At 41.6% G+C, this 22,849-nt stretch overlaps 1 protein-coding gene across 1 annotated transcript in view; it reads right to left on the reverse strand.

Annotated features, from left to right (window-relative positions):
• Positions 1-22,849, reverse strand: part of EIF2AK3 (eukaryotic translation initiation factor 2 alpha kinase 3) — an 81,739-nt gene that overhangs the window by 8,094 nt on the left and 50,796 nt on the right. The window contains exons 9-14 of the mRNA XM_049784910.1: positions 21,321-21,541; positions 20,664-20,776; positions 9,713-9,835; positions 7,999-8,148; positions 4,504-5,281; positions 1,775-1,942 (exon numbers count right to left, since the gene is read on the reverse strand). Coding sequence (XP_049640867.1) covers positions 1,775-1,942; positions 4,504-5,281; positions 7,999-8,148; positions 9,713-9,835; positions 20,664-20,776; positions 21,321-21,541 — 1,553 coding nt within the window. The remainder of the gene's footprint in view (positions 1-1,774; positions 1,943-4,503; positions 5,282-7,998; positions 8,149-9,712; positions 9,836-20,663; positions 20,777-21,320; positions 21,542-22,849) is intronic.

Below are 22,849 nucleotides of genomic sequence, written 5' to 3' on the forward strand. Positions count from 1 at the left end.
TGGTGGGGCTTAGGGACCAAATGTGGTGCCAAGGGCTTGAACCTAGGTCAGCTGTGTGCAAGGCAGCACCTTACCTGCTGTACTATAACTCTGGCCTATTCAGGTTCTTAACTATGTTTGCAAGCACAGGTACAGACACAATGTACAGAACAATGAGAACCACAGATGGGAGGATATACAAACCTACAAATGTCAACAGTCTGGGGGGCCGAATGTGTACTCTGAAGTTCTGAGAAGTCACACTCTCTTCCAGCTGATATCTAATTTATATTGCTTTTTCAATTTAGAAACTATAGTTCCTTCCTTCCTTCCTTCCTTCCTTCCTTCCTTCCTTCCTTCCTTCCTTCCTTCCTTCCTTCCTTCCTTCCTTCCTTCCTTCCTTCCTTCCTTCCTTCCTTCCTTCCTTCTTTCTTTCTTTCTTTCTTTCTTTCTTTCTTTCTTTCTTTCTTTCTTTCTTTCTTTCTTTCTTTCTTTCTTTCTTTCTTTTGGTTTTTGGGTCACACCCGGCAGTGCTCAGGGGTTACTCCTGGCTCTATGCTCAGAAATTGCTCCTGGCAGGCTCCGGGGACCATGTGGGATGCCGGGATTTGAACCACTGACCTTCTGCATGAAAGGCAAACGCCTTGTCTCCATGCTATCTCTCCGGCGCCTGTATTGCTTTTTCTTTGAAGAGTGGACATCCCATAGACAACATACTCCTGCCTGTCTATCTATTTCTTGTTGTGGTATATTCTGGACATTAACTGTGATACAGAGAGTGACAACTTGATACCACTGGCTCTGGACACAGTTCCTCCAGTCGAGAAGGCAAATAGGAGTTAAATTTGAAAGGGAGGCATTTTAAGTCTCTTTCAAATTTCTGGGTGTGGCCAGGTTCTTGAGTTAAGAGGAAAAGCACATTTTACTTTTTTTGTTTGTTTGTTTGAAAAACATTTTATATGCTGTATTTTTTTGTTTGTTTTATTAGTTGTTGTTGACTTTGGGCCTGAGTACCAGCCAGCAGTACTCAGGGGTGACTCTTGGCTCTGTACTTAGTAATTACTCCTAGAAAGTTCAGGAGATCATAAGGAATGCCAGGGATCAAACCTGAGCTGGCCATGTGCAGGGCAAACACTCTCCCCACTGTGCCATCACTCCAGCCCTATGCTATATTTTCTTTTTTTTTTTTTTGGTTTTGTTTTGTTTTTCGGGCCACACCCGTTTCATGCTCAGAGGTTACTCCTGGCTAAGCGCTCAGAAATTGCCCCTGGCTTGGGGGGACCATATGGGACACCGGGGGATCAAACCTCGAACCCCGGTCCTTCCTTGGCTAGCGCTTGCAAGGCAGAACCCTTACCTCTAGCGCCCCTCGCTGGCCCCCCCCTTTTTTTTTTGCTATATTTTCTTTTTTGTTTGTTTGTTTTTATTTTTGTTTTTGGGCCACACCCGGCAGTGCTCAGAGATTACTCCTGGCTGTCTGCTCAGAAATAGCTCCTGGCAGGCACGGGGGACCATATGAAACACCGGGATTCGAACCAACCACCTTAGGTTCTGGATCAGCTGCTTGCAAGGCAAACACCGATGTGCTATCTCTCCGGGCCCTATTTTCTTAATTATCCCTAAAGAAGACTTTAGGAACTGCATCTAGCTGTGTTGCTTATGGGGCACAAGCACATTTTTCAATATTCAGATTAATTTTTACTGTGTATTTTAAGCAGGACAGCAGAGAGTACACCTAAATTGTCTTGCCTAATGAAAATACTATTGCTAATTCAGAACAAAACAAAAGACTCACCTGCTCAGGACTCATATACAGTTTCGTCCCCACTTGCCCCGTGTGCCTGGCGTATGCTGGCATGGGAGTGAGGACCATCTGTTCTTCCTCATCCTGGTCCATTGCAGTTACTAATCCGAAGTCTCCCACCTTGACCACATCATCCACTGAAAAGAAAATGTTGGAAGGCTGGAAAAAACAAATAGACAAAGGCATGATGGGTGGGTATGGCAGAGGCAAGAAATAAAAATGAGTACAGAAAATAAACATAAGATTGAGTGTTATTGGGCTGGAGTGATAGCACAGCGGTATGGCATTTGCCTTGCATGAAGACAGACCTTGGTTTGATTCCTGGCATCCTATATGGTCCCCCAATCCAGGAGCCATTTTTGAGCACAAAGCCAGGAGTAATCCCTGAGCATCACTGGGTGTGGCCCAAAAACAAACAAACAAACAAACAAACAAAACAAACAAAAAAAGGAGTGTTATCAGACATGTTTCTCTTTTAAATGAATTACTGTGAAAATAAAGGCAATTCTTCAATGCTAGACAGCACTGTGAGAGTGTGCTGCAGAGGAAGCTAGGTAGCATTTACTGAATATCTATTTAAAACTTCAGAGATTCTCATTCCAGCCTCCTCCCCAGTCCCCATGGCCCAAATATGTAGTCCTGAGAACTGCAGGGCTGCCATGTCTCACCAGAGACAGTGAGTCAGGAGTTTATGTGAAAATGCAAACAAGAGTGGAGGGTACAGACTAGGTTTTGGTCAAGACATTTGTTTCTAGATGATGTTATCTGAATCTAAGCAAATTTAAATATACATGAGCCAATACATTTCTTGGTTTGTTTTTGTTTTGGGGGCATAACAAAATGTGGATGTTAAAAAGCTCTGGATGTGCTCAGGGTTTATTTCTGGCTCTGTACCCAGGGTCACTCCTGATGGGCTTTGGATACCATATAGAAACTGGGTGTTGGCATCATAAAAGGCATGTACCCTGCTATACTATTCTCCCAGCCCTACATTTTTTTTTGATTAAATTAATATAAATACTTCTGGTTTAAAATAAAAGAATATTTGAAATTAAATATGAGCTTAAAGAATATGCACAGACACAATACTAAGGTGGACAAAACATATATATGGCTTGTCTTTGTGGAAACCGGAGGCTATCACACATGGTATCTATCCTGAGAATAGTGAAGGAGGTCTTCACTGTCTAAATTTCAGAACTGAGAAAAACCCAGTATAGCTACAGTGAAGACTAGAAATCAGCCTAGAGACTTAGGAGCTGGAGCATTCTAATGACAAAATCTAATCCGAATACAAAATGGAAAGAAGACCCAGAAGACCCTTTCTTGTTTGTTTGTTTGTTTGTTTGTATTTGGGAGATATACCAGGCTGTGCTCAGGGCTCACTACTGACTCTGTACAGAAGGATCACTCCTGGTAGGGGTCGGGGAACTATATATAATGTTGAGGATCAAATCCAGGTCAGCTGCATGCAAAGCAAGTAAGTGCCTTATCTACTATACTGTACTATTTTCTGGTCAGGAATTCTTGTCACTGTGCCCAAGAATAACACCTGGTAGTGCTCAGGGGTCCATAAACAGTGCCAGGGATTCCAACCAGAGTTGCTATAAGCACAGCTGCATGCAAAACACTTTACCTTCTTAATTATTTCCCTGGCTTGGGAAAATTTTTTTTGGGGGGCCACACCCGGTGGCAGTGGTGCTCAGGGGTTATTCCTGGCTCTGTGCTCAGAAATTGCTCCTGACAGGCTAGAGGGATCATATGGGGAATTGAGATCCGCTACATGCAAGACAAATGTCCCACCCACTGTGCTACCATTCTGCCCCACTTTTTATATTTGTTTTTGTTTTTTGTTTTGTTTTGATTTTTGGGTCACACCTGGCAGCTCTCAGGGGTTACTCCTGGCTCTATGCTCAGAAATCGCTCCTGGCAGGCCCCGGGGACCATATGGGATGTCAGGATTCGAACCACCATCCTTCTGCGTCTAAGGCAAAGGCCTTACCTCTGTGCTATCTCTCCAGCCCCTTGTTTTTGTTTTTTATTTAAAAAAATGGGGGGGGGGGTTAGGCCACATAGGCAGTGCTCAGGGCTTATTCCTGGCTCTCTGGTCAGAAATTATTCCTGGGAGTCGGAGACATAGCACAGCGGTAGGGTGTTTGCCTTGTATGAAGCCGATCCAGGACAGAAGGTGATTCAACTCCTGGCACCCCATATGGTATCCAGAACCTGCCAGGAGTTATTTCTGAGTGCAGAGACAGGAGTAAGCCCTAAATGCCGCTGGGTGTGGCCCAAAAACAAAAAACCGAAAAAAATAAATCACTCTTGGCAGCTCAGGGGACCATATGGGATTCCAGGGATTAAACCCAGGTTCATCTTGGGTCAGCTGCATGCAAGACAAATGCCCTGCTGCTGTGCTATTGCTCTGGCCCCAAAATTATTTTCTTAAAATTACTTTGCAAATGATTTCTGGGCATGAAAAAATACCCCAAACCCACTCCATCCCCACCAATAAAAAAAAAAAAGACACATTTTACTATAGAACACATTATTAAAGAATGCGCAGGTTGCTTCAAGTCCTCATAACAGGATAGGTCATTTCTGCTACAGGGCCCATTCAGGACACCAACCCAGACCTCAGCTTCCCTGCTCAGGGTACCAGATGTGCTATCAGTTACCAAGCATCAGACTGAAGCCCTGGGAAATGATCCACAGATACACACCTTGAGGTCTCTGTGCATGAGCCCTTTGCTGTGCAGAAACTCCACTGCCTCGGCAATCTGCAGAAAGATGTGCAGGCACATGGTCCTTTCTCTCTCCTCGATGGTGCAACGACTGTTCATCCAGTCTTTGAGATTTTCTTTCCTACACAGCTGCATCTGAATGTAAAGGTACACTTTTGGGGAGCTGGGCTGGAGTTTTTCCACCGAATTTTTAGTGAGATCTAAACTTAGGGTAGTTGGTCTTGGCGGAGAAACAGACAAAGTGGGCTCAGAAGAAGACTGACTACTGGAATGCTTGAAAGCAGTGAGTTTATTAGAACAATGGCAGCCAAGATGCAGTCGGTCTGCTTTGAGTTCTTTGCTGGATGCATTATCGCAGCCAGAATCTTCAAATACTATAGAAGATGAGGTTCTCTCCCCAGACCGTCTGTAAGGAGACTCTTCAGAAGGACAGAGTTCAAAGGAGTGGCCCTCATCGCTGCCATGCATGGTACCATCTCCCCCGTCACAGTCTGTGAGGCAGCTGTCCTGGAGCTTGTAGGCTGCATCCACTGATTTGCTGACATCTCCCTGATCTGTTTCTGAAAATTCCAGTGGTGAGAATTGGCTCTCTGAGGAACTCGTCTCCCCACAGGAGATTCCTACTGAAAAAGATCGGCCTCTTCGAGGTGAGGGCTCTATGATTTCAATGTGTTCCTTTGTAGAAAAAGGGTCCATTCTGCGTATTTTGACGGATGGGGCATCCATTGGACTAGGAGAGCTAAGTGGCCAGTCTGTGCTACAAAGGGGAGAAATACAAAGAGATGCCAGTGAATATGTGTTAATTAAACAATGTTAAAAGTTCCAGCTCTGAGGCCCAGGGAGAGCCTAGTGGTAATGTCTGCTTAGCATCCACAAGGCTAAGAGTTGGAACCCAGTACCACTCTACATGTGGAGTAGCATCCAGTTGCAATCCCTGGGGCCACATGCGGATCTTTAGTGGCACTCAAGTGGGTGACTGGTAGTCATTGCAATAGCAACAATAAGGGAAAATAGGTGCTGTTATTAATAAAGCAACTTACAAAATGATAATACAGCAATATGCTAACTATATGTTTAAGCATTTAATGTTATACTTGAAATAACTGTCTGGAATATCACACCAGAATGGCCAAGAACTCTGTGTATAATAGCACATAGTTCACAGAGCCTTGTGGTCAGAACCCCTTTCATTTGGTCTGGACATGGTTTAGCTCTTGGCTGTGTCTATGCAAGTGTCACTCTAACAAGTATCCTCAAACAGATCTAGTTAATCTTCTTTGCTTTTTTTCTTTTGGTTTTTGGGCCACACTCAGTGATCCTCAGGGGTTACTCCTGGCTATAAACTCAGCAATCACTCCTAGAAATGCTCAGGGAACCATATGGGTGCTAGGATTGAATCCAGGTTGGCTGCATGCAAGGCAAGTGTCCTACCCACTGGTTATCTCTCTAGCCCCCAATTATTATTTTGCGGGGGGGGTTTGGGCCATACCCAGTGATGCTCAGGGGTTAATCCTGGCTATGCCCTCAGAAATCTTTCCTGGCTTGTGGGACCATATGGGATGCCGAGGGATCAAACTGCAGTTCCTTCTAGGCTAGCGCATGCAAGGTAGATGTCTTACAGCTCGCACCACCGCTCCAGCCCCTATTATTATTATTATTATTATTATTATTATTATTTTCCTTTTTGCTTGAGGGCCACATCTGAGGTGCTCAGGAGTTACTCCTGATGGGTTTGGGAAACCAAATGGGATGCCAGGGATCAAACCTGGGTTAGCAGTGTACAAGGCAAGTGCTTTACCTGCTATACTTTCATTCCAGTCCTGTTTATTTGTTTTGGGCCACACTTGGCATGTTTAGGGTTTATACTTTGCTCTGCACTCAGAGATCACTCCTGGTAGATTCAGGGAAATACATGAGATGCCAAGAATCAAACCTGGGCCAACGTGTGCAAGGTAAGCACCCTATCCACTGTACGATCCTCCAGTCCCAAGACCTTGTCAATTTTAGGCAGTGATTTTACTCCAGCTATTGGTAATCTGCTTATTCTTTTTTTTTTTTTTTTTTTTTTTTGGCCATATCCTGCTGCAGTTCTCAAGGGTGATTTCTGGCTCTGCGCTCAGAAATCATTCCTGGCAAGCTCAGGGGATCATATGGGATTCTGGGAATAGAATTTGGGTCTGTCCCAGGTGGGCAGTGTGCAAGGCCTTACTGCTGTGCTATCACTCTGGCCCCTGCTTATTCTTTATGTTCTTATTTATTAGCTTACATAAAGGTCTTCTTTTCCTTAACACATTGGAATCGGAATTGTCTTCAAGTTGCTCAAGTTCATGCCTTTTTTGGGGGGGAAGGGGGGACGGATAGCACTTGGCAGCATTCAAGTGTTACTCCTGGCTCTGCACTCAGAAATCGCTACTGGCAGGCTTGGGGGATCATCAGGGATGCCAGGATTTGAACCACCATTCATCCTGGATCAGCTGTGTGCAAGGCAAACGCCCTACCACTGTGTTATCCCTCTGGCCTCAAGTTCATAAATTTTTAACTGCAATGGTTTAAACTACCTTAAAAAGTAGTTGTAAACTGGTAACAAAGAAAGTCAGTGAGGGTAAAACAGGGTCAGGGAGAAAACTCAAGCAATAGAACATAGGCCTAGTTCATTTAGGCTCTGAATTTGATGCCCACATCACATGACCACCATATGTAACACTGGGTATGGCCATGCTGGCCTCTCAGAATAGCTGGGCCTGATGTCTGCATGGCCTTGGTCTCTCTCAATTACTATCAGCCTGAGCATTGGCAGGCTACCATTAAATTTAGTATTAAGGGGGCCAGAGAGATAGCATGGAGGTAAGGTGTTTGCCTTGTGTGTAGAAGGTCGGTAGTTCGAATCCCGGCATCCCATATGGTCTCCCGAGCCTGCCAGGAGCAATTTCTGAGCGTAGAGCCAAGAATAACCCCTGAGCACTGCCATGTGTGACCCAAAAAAAACAAAAAATAAAAAAATTAGTATTAAAATGTTAATAAACTAGGTTAAATTAGATCTAAAAATATTTAATGACATTAGAGGCAAACAGCATTTTTACTAAGAAAATACACTATGAATCCATCAGTCAATCACAACCAAGAGCTTTCTTTACCTACTAAAAATATGGACAGGGATGGGGGAGAGGATAAGAAAACCAAAAACTAAGTCAGTTTATCTCAACATATATGGCTAAAGACATGTTTAAAGCATGATGAGAAGAGTTGGAGAGATAGAGCATTGGTCAAGGTCATTGCTAAACATCACAGGTTATGACCACATCCCTCACCCTACTCCAAGAACAACAAAAATAATAAGTGAACAAAAATCTACTGTTACTTTTCTTAAAAACTTTTTTTTAATTCTCTAAATTAAAGGAATATTTAGTTTGCAGAAGCAAAAAACAAGCTGGGGAGAAAATACTAGTTTCAAGACTACATCAAACAGTCAGTTACCTTTCATCCTTCAGCCAGATTTCATCCATTTTTTCCTGCCACTTCTCCGGTGGTGTTTCCAACCAGGCATTGAAATATCTAACAATTCCTGGATGCTCAAGCTTGGCTAAGGCTTTAACTTCACGCATAACCTTTTCCCGAGCCAATTCCCTAAAATACAGAAGAGAAAAAGAAGACACTGAAGACATAATCAATTCCAATAATGAAAAATAGTATGATGTTCCCTTTAAAAGTAAAATTAGAAACAGATAAGTTAGGGGCCGGGGAGATAGCACAGCGGTGTTTGCACAGCGGTGTTTGCCTTGCAAGCAAACCATCTAGGACCCAAGGTGGTTGGTTTGAATCCCAGTGTCTCATATGGTCCCCTGTGCCTGCCAGGAGCTATTTCTGAGCAGATAGCCAGGAGTAACCCCTGAGCACTGCTGGGTGTGGCCCAAAAACAAAAACAAAAACAAAACAAAACAAAACAAAAACCAAAGAAACAGATGAGTTAGCCTAGTGGCATAAATCTATGAATTAGTGGCATAGAACAGCTTTATGTTTTTAAAAAATGTATTTTAGCCTTTTTTAAATTCTAGAAAAAAATACTACAGGCAAGTCTATCATTTCATCAAATTAAATTTTCTTGACTGCCTAAAAAGAATTCAGCACAGATTCTTAGAGATTGTTTAACACACTGAACCCACACTGCAATTCGTGTTGAATAAGACATTCAAGTGTGAACCACTGACGGTATGTGCTAGCACTGGCATATTAGTAATAATGCTTCTTCACCAATAAGGGGACAACTAGGCACACACTAACACTGAGAACAGAGGTCGGGCATCACAGCCTGGAGGGAGAACTGCCACACCAACAGGATTCCACATTACAATACAAAAAGCACTCGATAGTTTACTTGTTTGTTTAAAGTAAACCTCAACTACTGAATATCACAAGTAAGTAGATACAACAAGAAGAGCATCTGGATTTGAGCTTCTGCTTTGATATCTTTCTGGTAAAGTATGTTCTCTCTTCTCTCTCTCCCCTCTCTCTCTCTCTCTCTCTTTCTCTCTCTCTCTCGTTGGGGGAAGGCACACTTGGCTGGGGGCTCATTCCTGGTGGGGAACTCTCTCTCTCTCTCTTCTCTCTCTCTCTCTCTCTCTCTCTCTCTCTCTCTCTCTCTCTCTCTCTCTCTCTCTCTCTCTCTCTCTCTCTCTCGTTGGGGGAAGGCACACTTGGCTGGGGGCTCATTCCTGGTGGGGAACACTCCTGGCAGTGCTCAGAGAAGCACAATGGGGTGATGTATAGTAGTCTTTCTTTTCTTTTCTTTCTTTTTTTGTTTTTGGCCCACAATCGGCGGCACTCGGGTTACTCCTGGCTCTGTGCTCAGAAATCGCTCCTGGTAGGCTTGAGGGACCATCTGGAATGCTGAGAATCAAACCAGGGTCTGTCCTGGGTCAGCCTAGTGCAAGGCAAATGCCCTACTTCTTGTGCTATTGCTTCAGCCCCTAGTAATGTCTTTTAAATGGTGATATGATTTAAGTTGTAAATGCACTATGGGAAAGTCCTGAGTTGTTAGACTTTTTCAAAGCTGGTTATCCAAGATTTAGGTCAGAAACTGTCTTCTATTGTCTCCTTGGAGCACAGTAAGAAAGACGTTGCCTCCGAGATAATAAATATGTATACTAGATACGTTTGTGCAAACTCCAGATTTTACTAAAACTGATCTTACCTGTTGGGGAGACGAATCCTCTTGATAGCATAATTGCAATCATCTACTTTGTTTCTAGCTTCAAAGACAACTCCAAATCCACCACGACCCATACACTGGACTGGTTCAAAATCTGTTAAATAGCTTTAAAAGAAAAATCGAAGTCTATAAGTACTTAGAAATTTTGTAGTAAATAAAAAACACTATCTTATATTATGATGTGTAAACTTATAAATCTTATAGAACTTATTTTAATTAAAATTTTTGCCTCCTTGGGCCCGGAGAGATAGCACAGCGGCGTTTGCCTTGCAAGCAGCCGATCCAGGACCAAAGGTGGTTGGTTCAAACCCCAGTGTCCCATATGGTCCCCCGTGCCTGCCAAGAGCTATTTCTGAGCAGACAGCCAGGAGTAACCCCTGTGCACCGCCGGGTGTGACCCAAAACAAAACAAAACAAAAAAAAAAAAACAAAAAAACAAAAAAATAATTTTTGCCTTCTTTAAAAAATGTAGATTTATTTTTTTTTTTATTTTTTTATTTTTTTTTTGTGTGGTTTTTGGGTCACACCCGGCAGTGCTCAGGGGTTACTCCTGGCTCCATGCTCAGAAATTGCTCCTGGCAGGCACAGGGGACCATATGGGATGCTGGGATTCGAACCGATGACCTCTTGCATGAAAGGCAAACGCTTTACCTCCATGCTATCTCTCCAGCCCCAAAAAAATGTAGATTTATTTTTAATGAGGCACTATGATTTATGATACTCTTTTTTTGTTGTTGTTGTTGGTTTTTTTTTTTGGTCACAACCGGCAGCACTCAGGGGTTACTCCTGGCTCCACGCTCAGAAATTGCTCCTGGCAGGCACAGGGGACCATTTGGGATGCCAGGATTTGAACCAATGAGCTTCTGCATGAAAGACAAACGCCTGGGGCCGGGCGGTGGTGCTAGAGGTAAGGTGCCTGCCTTGCCTGCGTTAGCCTTGGATGGACCACGGTTCGATCCCCCTGTGTCCCACATGGTCCCCCAAGCTAGGAGCAACTTCTGAGTGCATAGCCAGGAGTAACCCCTGAGTGTCACCGGGTGTGGCCCAAAAACCAAAAAAAAAAAAAAAAAAAAAAAAAGAAAGACAAACGCCTTACCTCTATGCTATCTCTCTGGCCCCCAGATTTATGATACTCTTAATGCTACTGTACTAGAACCTGTACCATTGTTAGCAACCCTGCAGCTCTGTCTTTTAGTTTCTGGGTTTCTCAAACCCCAACCTACCACCTTCCTAAGCAAACTTAAGTTCTTCTTCTTTTTTTTTTTTTTTTTTTGGTTTTTCGGGCCACACCCTTTTGATGCTCAGGGGTTACTTCTGGCTAAGTGCTCAGAAATTGCTCCTGGCTTGGGGGGACCATGTGGGACGCCGGGGGATCGAACCAAGATCCTTCCTTGGCTAGCGCTTGTAAGGCAGACACCTTACCTCTAGCGCCACCTCGCCGGCCTCAGCAAACTTAAGTTCTATCAGGAAACCCTCAGTGTCTTTTTCACAAAACTTATTTTAATAAAGACTGGTTAAGTTTCTACTAATAGTATTCCTTATTTTTCAAATCAATTTTCCCCTTTGATGTTTTATTTTTTATAAATAAAATTCTTTAATTGAGTCACCATGAGATAGTTACAAAGTTGTTCATGATGAGTTTTAGTCATACAATATACAACACCCTTCAACAATGCACATTTTCCTCCACCATTGTCCCCAGTTTCCCTCCTGCCTTCCTCCCCCTCTGTCCTCTCTTGTCTCTGTGGCAGACATATTTTTCTTCTCCTTTTTTCTTCTTCTTCTTCTTTTCTCTCTCTCTTTTTTCTCTCTTCTCTCTCTCACTGTGGTTTGCAATATTGTTATATTGTTACTAAAGAAATACCATGCATATCCCCCCACCCTTGTTTTTTCGTCTTTTGGGTCACACCCGGCAGTGCTCAGGGGATACGCCTGGCTCTACACTCAGAAATAACTCTTGGCAGGCTCGGGGGACCATATGGGATTAGAACCACTGTCCTCTGCATGCAAGGCAAACACCTTACCTCCATGCTATCTCTCCGCCCCGCATATCCCTTTTTCTTTATTTTTATTTAAGCACCATGATTACAAACATGATTCTAGTTGGGTTTCAGCCATAAAAGAACACCCCCACCCCGTTACCAGTGCAACATTCCTACCACCAATGCCCCCCTTCCCCCCACTCCCTGCCTGTTAGAGACAGGCATTCTACCTCTCTCACATGATAGTTGTTGTGTAGTTATTTCTCTAAATGCTCTAAAAGCTCTTTGTGGTGAGCTTCATATGTTGAGTTGGTCCTCCTAGTCCTCATCTCTACTGTCTCTTGACATTATTACACTATTGTCTTTAATTGTTCTTAAAACCCATAAATGAAGGGGGGAAAATGGATGGTACCAAGACCAAACAGTTGTATTAACATTAAAAAAAAAAAAAAAATCGGGCCCGGAGAAATAGCACAGTGGCGTTTGCCTTGCAAGCAGCTGATCCAGGACCAAAGGTGGTTGGTTCGAATCACGGTGTCCCATATGGTCCCCGTGCCTGCCAGGAGTTATTTTGAGCACACAGCCAGGAGCAACCCCTGAGCACCGCTGGGTGTGACCCAAAAACCAAAAACCAAAAAAAAAAAAGGATCAGTCTTAGGGCCAGAGAGATAGCATGGAGGTAGGCGTTTGCCTTGCATGCAGAAGGACGATGGTTCAAATCTCGGCATCCCATATGGTCCTCCGGGCCTGCCAGAGCGATTTCTGAGCATAGAGCCAAGAGTAACCCTTGGACGCTGCCGGGTGTGACCCAAATACCACCCAAAAAAAAAAATCAGTCTTAAACACCAAATTCAAGGCCAACAACAACAGAATTGATCCCCAATTTATAACAATCTAGATACAGGGGCCGGGCGGTGGCGCTGGAGGTAAGGTGCCTGCCTTGCCTGCGCTAGCCTAGGACGGACCGCGGTTCGATCCCCCGGCGTCCCATATGGTCCCCCAAGAAGCCAGGAGCAACTTCTGAGCGCATAGCCAGGAGTAACCCCTGAGCGTCACAGGGTGTGGCCCAAAAACCAAAAAAAAAAAAAAAAAAAAAAAAAAACAATCTAGATACAGAGGAAACCACTTATACTAGCGGGGGGGGGGGGAAGGGGGGAGCAAAGGAGGGGGATATGGGATGCATGCTGGGAACAGGGTTTGAGGGTTTGGTGGTAGGAATGCCTTGGGTTCAATGCTGCTATGTACATAAAATATTGCTGTGAAAGATTTGTAATCCACTTTGGTCACAATAAAAATTATTAATAAACCATAAATGAGTGAGACTATTCTGTGTCTATCTCTCTCCCTCTGACTTATTTCACTTTGCATAATAGTTTTATCACTTTTAATCTCCTTTCAGCACCAGGTCCTTTCCTTTTTCCTTTCCTTTCCTTTCCTTTCCTTTCCTTTCCTTTCCTTTCCTTTCCTTTCCTTTCCTTTCCTTTCCTTTCCTTTCCTTTCCTTTCCTTTCCTTTCCTTTCCTTTCCTTTCCTTTCCTTTCCTTTCCTTTCCTTTCCTTTCCTTTCCTTTCCTTTCCTTTCCTTTCCTTTCCTTTCCTTTCCTTTCCTTTCCTTTCCTTTCCTTTCCTTTCCTTTCCTTTCCTTTCCTTTCCTTTCCTTTCCTTTCCTTTCCTTTCCTTCCTTCCTTTCTTTTTTTTTTAAAATTTTAGAATTTTTGAGTCACACCCGGCAGCGCTCAGGAGTTACCCCAGGCTCCACGCTCAGAAATTGCTCCTGGCAGGCTTAGGGGGCCATATGGGATGCCGGGATTCGAACCAATGACCTTCTGCATGAAAGGCAAATGCCTTACCTCCATGGTATCTCTCCGGCCCCATCTTTTTTATTTTTTTTATTTTTAATTTAATTTTATTTAAACCATTATGATCTATAAAGTCCTTTATAGTTGAATTCTGATAATAGTGAATCAACACCATTCCTACCACCAGTGTCTACCTCCTTCCACCAATAATCCCAGAGAGCATCCTATATCACCACCCTTTTTCCCCTGGCCTGCCAGTATAACAGATCCATATAAGTTTAGATTGTAAAAGTTTAGGTCTCTTGATTCTATTGTTGTTGAGTTTGGCTTGGATATTTAGTTCTGTCCTTTTTCCTCCACCAATACCCCTGAGACCACTTGGACCCTGGCCCCCATTCTTTCTTTTTTCCTTTCTTCTTAAATTTATAGAAAAATCCAGAAATATGAGGTAAAACAAAGTAATCTGTGTCCCAAAGTTCTATGAAAAGATAAAAAAAGAAAAAAAGAAAAACACACACACATATAAAAGAGGGGGATTGGCAGGTTTGTTGCATAGGTGCAGCAAGGAGTTGGGGAAATTAGAAAGGAAAAACCTGGGCCCAAAGAGATAGCACAGTGGCGTTTGCCTTGCAAGCAGCTGATCCAGGACCAAAGGTGGTTGGTTCGAATCCCGGTGTCCCATATGGTCCCCCGTGCCTGCCAGGAGCTATTTCTGAGCAGACAGCCAGGAGTAACCCCTGAGCATCACCGAGTATGGCCTAAAAACAGGGAGTTCCTATCCATGAAACATCCTGCAATAAGACCAACTACAGACTCCAGGCATACTAAATTGTCTAACCCCAAAGTCTTTCTTCATGGTCCCAGTAAAATTTCTTCTCAATCATGGTTGTCACAGTTAGGTTTCTGTAATTAGAGATCTTGTTTTTTGCACAGATTCTATGTCAAAATCAGGGCAGCACCCAGTTCTTGTTCGGAATGATGATTTCCAATTATCATTGTCATATGGTCCCTTCTCTGCCCTAATTGCACTCCCAGCTTTCTTTGACAAGCGTCCTACCATAGATGGATACACCTTGCCCTTGTCTCTATTGTCTTTATATTAATTCTATACTACTACTAATAACATTCTTGACTCTTTTTTTTTAATAAGTAAAGCAAACACATTCTATATTTTTGGGGCCGGAACAATAGTACAGTGAGTAGGGTATTTGCCTTGCAAGCAGCAGATCTGGTTTCAATCCCTGGCATCGCATATGGTTCCCTGAACCTGCCAGGAGTAATTTCTGAGTGTAGAGTCAGGAGTAACCCGAGTGTTGCTGGGTGTGAACAAACACTCCCCCCAAAAGAAGCAAATTAAAAAAAAACTACCAAATCCCCAAAACTTCTGCTTACCTGGGAATCCTTTACTCTTTTATAGCTGTTCCAATGACTCAAACCTAGCCTGTACTTCCCATCATCTATTAAAATATTCTTTCCTTAGCTCTATAATTTTGTCTGTCCTATGGCATTTTCTACTCAGAGAAAGCATATCTTAATCTTATTGTATGTTTTATGGAATCAATCTATTTTATTTCAGTACTATTTTACTTTTTAATTTCAGTACTTTCTTAGCCAGAACTCTTTCTAGCACTGGAACTATCTGAAATTTAGCTGGATTGTCTCATAAATCGGAAAACCCATCACTGAAAGTCCTCAGACAGGAATTAACTTGCTATCTCCTCTTACAAGATGGGCCTCCAAATGAGACAGTCTCTTATGACCCCCAAGTGCCTGACCTCATTGGTCTGCAGTTTATATTTTATTTGTACCAAACTTACAAACTCACAAAAAAGTCTCTTCTACTACTCCACAGATGGTCACTTGTCTGTACTTAGTCTGTTATTTCTTTATTTTGCTCTTCTTGTACCTCTTGTAAAGCCTTTCTAGACCCCATCTTAATGTTCATATAGCATTCTATAATAGTGTGTATGTATATATATTTATATATATATATATTTGGTTTTGTTTCTATTTTTTTGGCCACACCCAATGGTGCTCAGGGATTACTCCTGGCTCTATGCCCAGAAATTACTCCTGGTTGAGGCTGGAGTGATAGCACAGTGGTAGAGCATTTGTCTTGCAAGGAAGCTAACCCAGGACAGACCTGGGTTTGATCCCCAGCATCCCATATGGTCCCCTGAGCCTGCCAGGAGCGATTTTTGAGCAGAGAGCCAGGAGTCACCCCTGAGCACCATTGAGCGTGGCCCAAAACTCAAAAAAAAAAAAAAAAAAAAGGCCAAGATACATGAAAAAAATGCTCTACGTCTCTAACCATCAGGGAAATGTAAATCAAAACAACAATGAGGTACCATCTCACACCACAGAGAATGACACACATCACAAAGAATGAGAACAATCAGTGCTGGCAGGGATGTGAGGAAAAAGGAACTCTCAATCACTGCTGGTGGGAATGCCGTCTAGTCTAGCCTTTATGGGAAACAATATGAAGATTCCTCCAAAAACTGGAAATTGAGCTCCGATATGATCCAGCTATACCACTCCTAGGGATATACCCGAGGAACACAAAAATACAATTTAAAATGCCTTCCTCACACCTATATTCATTGCAGTGCTATTTACAATAGCCAGCCAGACTCTGGAAACAACCAAGATGCCTTTCAACAGAAGAATGGCTAAAGAAACTGTGATACATATGGCTAAAGAAACTGTGATACATATACACAATGGAATATTATGCAGCTATCAGGAGAGATGGTCATGAAATTCTCCTATACTTGGATATACATAGAATCTATTATGTTGAGTGAAACAAGTCAGAGGGAGAAAGAAAGACACAGAATAGTCTCACTCATCTATTGGTTCTAAAAATAATTAAGGACATTATTGTAATAATGCCCAGAGACAATGAGATGAGGGGTGGACAGACCAGCGCACAATATGAAGCTCACCACAAAGAATGGTGAGTGCAGTTAGGGAAATAACTACACTAACAACTATCATGACAATCTTGAAGAGTGAGAGAAGCAGAATGCCTGTCTCGAATATAGGCAGGAGTTGGGAAGGAGGGAAGGGGGACACTGGTGGTGGGAATATTGCACTGGTAAAGGAGAGTGTTCTGTTTATGACTGAAACCCAACTACAATCATGCCTGTAATCATGGTGCTTAAATAAAGATTTTATTAAAAGAAATAAAATTTAGGGGCTGGATAAATAGCATGGAGGTAGGGCATTTGCTTTGCATGCAGAAGGATGGTGGTTCGAATCCTGGCATCCCATATGATCCCCCGAGCCTGCCAGGAGCGATTTCTGAGCATAGAGCCAGGAGTAACCCCTGAGTAGTGCCGGATGTGACCCAAAAAACAAAAATAAATAAATAAAAAACAACAACAACAATAAAAAAGAAGAAATTACTCCTGGCAGGCTCAGGGAACATATTGGATGTCAGATATACAACATGGATGGCTGCATGCAGGGGAAATGCCCTACCCACTGTGTAATCACTCCAGCCACAGCACAAAATAATTTTTTTATTTTGGTGTTTTTGGGTCACATCTGGCAGTGCTCAGGGGATACGCCTGGCTCTACACTAAGAAATTTCTCCTGGCAGGCTCGGGGGACCATATGGGATGCTGGGATTTGAACCACCGTCCTTCTGCATGCAAGGCAAACACCCTACCTCCATGCTATCTCTCCAGCCCCACAAAATATTTTTGAAGTACTTAAACTTAATTTTCTTTTGATTTTGTTGTTCTGGGGATCAAACCCAGGGACTCACATACGCAAAACAGGTGCTCTAACCCTAAGCTATTTTTTTTTTTAATTTTAAAAATGTATATTTTTGGGGGCTGAAGCGATAGCACAGCCTTGACATGGCTGACCCAGGATGGACCTCAGTTCTATCCCCAGTATCTTAAATCGTCCCCCAAGCCAGAAGTGATTTCTGAGCACATAGTTAGGGGTGTGCCTTGTGCTTCTGAGTGTCACCAGATGTGGCCGATGACAAACAAACAACAAACAAACAAAATGTTTATTTTTGGGGGATTGGAGAGATAGCACAGCAGTATTTGCCTTGCAAGCAGCTGATCCAGGACCTAAGGTGGTTGGTTCGAATCCTGGTGTCCCATATGATCCCCTGTGCCTGCCAGGAGCTATTTCTGAGCAGATAACCAGGAGTAGCCCCTGAGCACCACTGGGTGTGGCCCAAAAACAAAAAGAAAAAAGGAAAAAAAAAGGTTTATTTTTAGGTCACATGAAGCAGATGGCTCAGGGGTTACTCATGACTCCATGGAAAGGATGAGGGGGCTTTATCCAGTCCTTGGGAGACCATGTGGTACTGGGGATTCAAACCCAGGTCTGTAGCAATACAAAGCATGTACTGAAGTATCTTTCTGGTTTTTTTAAATAAACACAAACATATTAAGCAGTTACCTGTATGCTGAGCACTCTTCCCACAAGTAATGAACTGTGGTGAATGCAGCACATTCTTGTTCTCTTCATTTTTGTTTGTTTGAGGGCCACACACAGCAACAGGGCTTATTCCTGCTCTGTGCTCAGGGGTGATGTGACCCCTGGCAGAGCTTGGAGGACATATGGCGTATGAGGGATGGAATCTTGTTTGGCAGCATGTAAGGCAAATTTCCTACCCATGGTACTATCACTTTGGACACTCTGCTTTTCTTTGCATTTCCAGAGACTGGACTTATTTGGTAAAGAGAAACCCAAACAAATATTGTCAAATAAAACAAAAATTAATATGTGTGCTAGGACATTATTTTTTCAGCCAAATGAAAGCTGACTTAGATCACTGTTAGTTTCCTGTACTTATAGGGTTCACTACTTTATGGTTTGCATTCTCATATTAATTTAGCAGTTGGCTCAGCTGGTTAGAGCACAAAGTTAAAAAGGAGAAGCAATATATTCCAACCCTCCAAGGGCCAATTACCTTCACAAAGGATGGAGATAATAATAATCTGTATCCTAAAAATAGCTGGGAAAAGTACCTAGCTAACTCCCCACTGCAAAAACTTACAAAGTTAATGCCCTGCTCCTAGAATACCAACTGAATGATCTTCCCATATTAAGGAAAACAACCAAGTTAAATATCCAAGAAACATCTTACATATGATCAGACAATAAAATCTGATCTTGCCTACCATCCAAACTGAGAATAGATAAAAGTGGAGATCTGAATTCATGACTGAGCCCTGAAGTCATCTAAACACGGTAAGCAATCAATCAGCTTTAGGTATCATTTTTATTCAATAACCCCTATATTTTAAGAACCATCAGCTATTCCAGCATATTGAATAAAGAAGGAAAATTAAGTTGAATTCCATGATAGAATACTTATTCCCAATTCTCTTCACAACAATCTGATATATATATATATTCACTACATTCCACTTCCCCTCACTCTACCTGTCTAAATCTTATAAATAAAATGTCAGATTCATTTAAATATGGCTTTAATCATATTCTCTTCTTGGGTGAGCACAAAAAGTCATTAAGTTCATGGCCTTTTACTTGTATGTTTATGTTATACCCAATATTAATTCCTCCCATACCCCCCACAAAGCCCAAGATAGCCAAGATAGGACCAGGGTTTCCTTTACTCAAAAAAAAATTGTTTATTCTGAAGAAATAAAAATTGTCCTGCACAGTCATTCACAGTAAATATTGAATGAGGACTAAAGGCCTTCAGTAGGAGAGCTGGCAGGTGTCTCCCCTCTCACTCTCACTGCCAGCTGAACTCCTACCACAGATGTATTAATATTTATATTAGCAATGACATTTAAACCCTCACCATTTTTAACACTTAGTAGATTCTGCTGGGTATGTGTATACAGAGTGATAGTACAGCAGGCAGGCACTTGTCTTGCACACAGACAACCTGGGCTCAGTCCCGGAACCACAGATGATTCCCTGAGCACAGAATGAGGTGTAAGACCTGGGTACTGCCAGAAGTGGGCCCGGAGAGATAGCACAGTGGCGTTTGCCTTGCAAGCAGCCGATCCAGGACCAAAGGTGGTTGATTCGAATCCCGGTGTCCCATATAGTCCCCCGTGCCTGCCAGGAGCTATTTCTGAGCAGACAGCCAGGAGTGATCCCTGAGCACTGTCAGGTGTGGCCCAAAAACCAAAAAAAAAAAAACCCTCAAAAAAGTAAATCCTGTTGTGGGAAAATTAGAGCTATAAAAACAGTAAATTCTCAAGCTTTGATAAAACAGTATGAATGCAATTTAGATAATTAGGTCCATAAATAATCAAAGTATCACACTGTCATTACCTTAAAATTAAGAAGCAAGTCAAAAAAAAAAAAAAGAAGCAAGCCAGTAAAATACCAAGTATGAGATCAAAGAGGGGAGAGAGGAGAAGGGATAGAGAAGCAAAAAACCCGTGTAATAGAAAAATAAACCACAGCTCATCTTAACAAAAAGCTTTAAAATCTACACATCACATCAACTCCCTTTTGCCTTATTTTAAATTAGTTGAGTTGTCTACTTTTAGATAATCCACCTCCCTTTTCTGCTTTAAAAAAACTAATTTATTTGTATATTTTCCTTATTTACTACTTCATATTCTTTATTTTTTTAATTTTTTATTTTTAATTATGAGAACAATGATGCAAAGAAGACAAGGTAAAGTTACAGTGAAAGAACAATCGCCCATAAACAGAGTTCTCAGAAGAAATCCCCTTGCTGACGCCTAAATATTGAACCTACAGTCAAAAAAACATTAAAAAAATAAGGCAGAACCCATGTACAATTACTTTGTCCACAAGTCCCCAGATTGTACTACTTCATATTCTAGAACCAAGATAGAACCAAAAGGAAAAAAGAATAATTGAAAATTATGTAAAACACAATGTTTTTCTAATAACACAATAATTATTGGTACCATGAATTCTTAATAATTTATCTGAAAACTAACTTATGGATAAAATCTAAACTTCTGTGATATCCTATATCTGTCACTTTATACTAGATACCACTTTGAGTAAACTTTAGTTAATTGAATGTAAAGTTAATGTTTTATTTATTTAGATATTGACACTTTTTAGGCAAGATCTTATGGACAGACAAAATATCTCATAAAGATTCACAGAGTCACCACCAGAAATTATAATATAGACAGATATTTTTATAAGACTCTTACCGTGATACATATCCAGAAGTTTTTATGTCATTCCGGCTACTGTCATTGGAATCTCCACTGATAGAATCATACTTAGTTTCAGTTTGACACTGGGTTTCAGACTCCTTTCTTTGCTGGTAATATGGAAAAAAACAAATGACTACTAGTACAAAGTTAAACTAAAGCTAGTTAGCAATCTAACATTATAAAATTGGATTTAAAAAGAAATAATATTGGGGCTGGAGAGATAGCATGGAGGTAAGGCTTTTGCCTTGCATGTAGAAGGGCAGTGGATAGAATCCCGACATCCCATATGATCCCTGAGCCTGCAAGGAGCGATTTCTGAGTGTAAAGCCAGGAGTAACCCCTGAGCGCTGCTGGATGTGACTCAAAAAACATCAAAAAAAAAAAAAAAAGCAATAATATTGAGAAAAATATGCACTATAAGAATATATAATAAAACAGCTCCTTTTACAAGAAAAGGGAAATGATAGGGGTACAAAATAGATTGCAATGGGTGAGGATGGCCTAGGAAAATAAGGGCAAGGAAACGAGTATTAACAATAAATTGCTTATGATAAAACTTAAGTAAATGTACTCAGTCCCCCACTCAAACACTCTGTAAATTTTCTTTGCTGTCAACACTCTGCAATAGATTAAATTTGAAAAATGACTTACTCTGTGAGGATGAGGATGAAAAAGTCTGCGCACAATGAAAGTTGTTGCTATGATACAAAATAGAATAGTTCCAACTATTTCTTTCCACCAGTGTAATAGGAGAACAGGGTCCTTTTTGCGGATATTCTTGCTGTAACTGGGGTTGTTGAGAAACCTAACAGTGATTTGTGTGCTTCGTTTGCTCCTTTCCCTCTTATAATATGGTAGATAGTAGCCATTATCTTCAAAAAAAAAAAAAAAGGAAAAAAAATTAAGATAAAACAATTTAGGTCCAACCTTTATTGTTAAAAATTTATTTTCCTGGGCTGGAGTAATAGCACAGAAGGTAGACATTTTCCTTGCAAGCAGTTGACCTGGGTTCAATCTCTGGCAACCTATATGGTCCCCTGAGCCTGCCAGGAGTAATCTCTGAGCACAGAGCCAGGAGTAACCCCTGAGCATGCCAGGTGTGGCCCAAAAACAAACAAAAAAACCCCAAAATAATCCCCCAAAAATAGTTTTCCTGTTTTATTTTGTTCTTTAAAGTTTAAACTCTTATTAACACATTTCAATGTAACCTACTTATTTATTTTTACTACACAAATGTTTTCCCTTTTTTTCAATGTTTTCCATAACATCACAATAAAATTTCTTTATAATGGATCACAAGCCTGAAAAACCTTAGGAATCTTTAAACACATGATTTAAACAATACATAAATTTCCTTTGTGAAAATTTAAACTTTCCGTGTATTTCTAATCATCAAAATTCCAAATTCTATCATTAATCTTTCTTCAGAAGTTGAAAGAAAAACATCTTCAACATGTTCTTTGGTTCATTTTGGGTTGTCAGAATGAGCTGTTTCCAGAAAGCTATCATATTTGTCATCCTTTCTGCACTATCTAGAAAGACCCCATCATTCCTTTTCCCTTTTATTTTGACCAATAACAGGTAAGATTGTTGTTTCTAGTTCAGAACCTTAAGTTTTGCTTTGCTTTGAGAGGTCCAGGGCTGCTCAGAACTTACTCCTGGCTCTGTGTTCAGGGCACAGGGGACCATATGAGGTGCTAGGGATTCTCATTTGATCAACTTATATTCTAAATAATTTCCCAGTTCTAGCATCTATTGTAACTAAAGCTTTTTTGGTCTACATGGCTAAAAATCTAACTTTGAAATTTTTCAAAGCACTTCTATATTCAGACACATCCTAGCTTTAGATAAACAGGGTTGAATTCCATGCCAAATTTTACCCGTTCTTATTACTTGCCCTAATTTCTTTTGTCTGGAGACAAAATTAAAATAACTCCATTTTAAATCCTTTTCATCGGCTTGCCTTGCACAAAATTAACCAAAGTTCAATCCCTAGCACCACCTGAATACCTCCAGGAATGAGTCCCAAGTACCACCAGTATGGACCCAAACACAAAACAATCAAAGCATTATCTTTTACTTTTTTCTTGTTTGGTTTCTGGGCCATATGCAGCAGTGCTTAGAAATCACTCCTAGCAGGCTTGGGGGACCATATGGGGCATCAGTGATTGAACCTGGGT

This window comes from Suncus etruscus, chromosome 12 (assembly GCF_024139225.1).
Source record: "Suncus etruscus isolate mSunEtr1 chromosome 12, mSunEtr1.pri.cur, whole genome shotgun sequence".
NCBI classification, from domain to species: Eukaryota; Metazoa; Chordata; class Mammalia; order Eulipotyphla; family Soricidae; genus Suncus; species Suncus etruscus.